We start from the raw sequence: 2,179 nt of genomic DNA on the forward strand, positions 1-2,179 counted from the left end.
GGCCAGGAGCGGGGGTGGGTCTGGCCCTCGTCAGCCACCCGCGCACCTCTTGATGTTGCCGTGAATGATGTCCAGCTCGTGCAGGTGGGCCGCGGCCCGAAGCAGGCCCAAGCAGATGCGCACCCTCAGCGGCCAGGGCAGGGGGTCCGCAGCACCCTGGGGGACACAGGAGGAGATGTGAGGTCCAGAGAGCAAGAGTCTGGGGCTCGGGGCGTTCCTCCAGCCCCCCCCCCGCCCCGGCCTCCCCGCCAGGCTCCGCCAGGGGCAGGCAGTGGTTCTGACATCAGACAGGTTAGTGGAAACCCCGGTCGGACACCCTCGCTGGGCGGCTCGGGGCGAGCACTGAGGCTCCGAGCCCGGGTGGCTCCAGATATAAATGGAGACCAGACGTGCAGTGAGGCAGCGGCCGGAGGACCCCCCAGAGACAGAGGGGGGCAGGACAGGCGGATCCACTGAGACCCACTGCTGGGGGAGCAGCGGGGAAACAGGGGAGGTCGGCTGCGCCCTGGGGGTCCCTCCCTGGCCGGGGATGGCCTCAGGCCGCAGTGGCTGGTGATGGCCTCAGGGTGCTGAGACGTGATCCCCCGGCCACCGGGGAGGCTCCTTGTAACTGTGACAGGCCTGGCCCGGCCGTGGGCAGCGCCACAGCCCACGCTGCACACAGCGCTCGAAGCTGCTGACGCGCAGGGCGGGAGAAGCCCCCCGTCCTGCGGCCAGGCTGCGAGCTCTCCTCCCCAGAGGCAGCCCGAACAGCCTGTCCTGCCTTTGCAGAACGTTCCGCAACACACACGCAGGCAGGTATATTCAGCATTTCAAAACAAAGGCCTGCCCGCTCTCCACACTGCCTGTCCGAGTCCTGGGCATGGCCTCGGCACGGGCTGGCACCCAGAGCAACGCCGGCCCAAACCGGGCTGGGAGGAGCCTGTCTTGCCAGCGACGCGGAGGAAGCCCCTCTCCTTCGTCAAGGTTGATGGCTGTTCCCCAGCGTGGTTAGTCTGACCTTAGCCCTCCTGGAAAGGTCTCCGACGGCTGCCCACCCTGCTGGACCCCTGGGGGCCCTGAACCCTTAATTCTCTTTCTTATTTTTTTTCCCCAAGAACAGAAAAGGCAGCTTGAGAGAGAAACACGGGCAGTGGGCGAGACAGGGGAGCCGCTGCCCCGGCCAGTCCCTGACTGCCGGGTCCTCGAGCCCGACGGCGCCTCACCGGGCCCCGGAGTCTGTCCTGCAGAGAACCGTTGGCCATGTAGGGGTGGATCAAGCTGTCAAACTGCGTTCCAGAGCAGAGGCCCAGCAGGGGGAGGACGTTGGGGTGGCGGCACCTGAAACCAGCATCGGTGCGGGTGAGGGGCCAAGACCCAAGGCTGCCCCGAGCCCCCTCTCCCGCCCGCCTCCCCGCCCCACCCTGCAGCCTCCCGGGCACCAACTGCGCCGAGGCAGGATGACCACGACCAGCCTGGGGCCCGTGGCCGGAGGCCTGGCCCTCCACTGCCCAGGAACAGCAGCTCCCAGGGAGCCTTGGCCCAAGGTCAGCAGCAAGGCCCAGTGACACCCAGGCCAGGGGTTCGCCCCTGAACTCCTGCCCCTCAGGGCTGAAGCCGCTTCTCTCTGTCCTCTCCCTCGGCCCCTTGCACTGGGAACCCCGCCGGCCTGCGTCTGGACCCCAAGTCTCCGGCAGGGCTCATCATCCTGCTCTGGACATTTCTCCTCCTCCTGGTATCTCCCACTTCCCCGAGGAGCACCCCAAACCTGTCGGGGCCCAGCCCAAGCTCCACGCCCGGATGTCCACGTACAGCCTGACACCCAGCTCAGCAAGCCCAAACCTCTCCATCCGTCCTCACCACCCATCGTGCCCCAGAAGCCCCTGACGACCCCTTGCATCGGCGACGCTCACGCCGCGAGTCCCTCGCCAAGTGCCCCTCACGCGCCCCTCGGCCTCGGGAGGGTCAGGCCCCGATGGCCTCGCCTGGGACGCTGCCCACACACCCCGGTCATCGACTTCCTGCGAGCTACACTATTTTCTGTTTTAAAGCTTTGTTTATTTCTGCATACAAGAGCTGGGGCATAGACCAGAGGTGTGGGGGTGAGGACTCACCGGAGAGTGGGGAGCAGAGCAGGCGGATCCACTGAAACCCACCGCTGAGGGGAGCAGCGGGGAGGCGGCAGAGGTCTGCTGCGCCC

At 67.1% G+C, this 2,179-nt stretch overlaps 1 protein-coding gene across 1 annotated transcript in view; it reads right to left on the reverse strand.

The window, feature by feature from the left end:
- The window catches only part of LOC101637723 (interleukin-1 receptor-associated kinase-like 2), a 60,592-nt gene that overhangs the window by 9,682 nt on the left and 48,731 nt on the right, over positions 1-2,179 (reverse strand). The window contains exons 7-8 of the mRNA XM_012732086.1: positions 1,206-1,320; positions 47-156 (exon numbers count right to left, since the gene is read on the reverse strand). Coding sequence (XP_012587540.1) covers positions 47-156; positions 1,206-1,320 — 225 coding nt within the window. The remainder of the gene's footprint in view (positions 1-46; positions 157-1,205; positions 1,321-2,179) is intronic.

The sequence above is a fragment of the Condylura cristata genome, unplaced genomic scaffold, assembly GCF_000260355.1.
Source record: "Condylura cristata isolate star-nosed mole 26May11 unplaced genomic scaffold, ConCri1.0 scaffold00033, whole genome shotgun sequence".
NCBI lineage: Eukaryota > Metazoa > Chordata > Mammalia > Eulipotyphla > Talpidae > Condylura > Condylura cristata.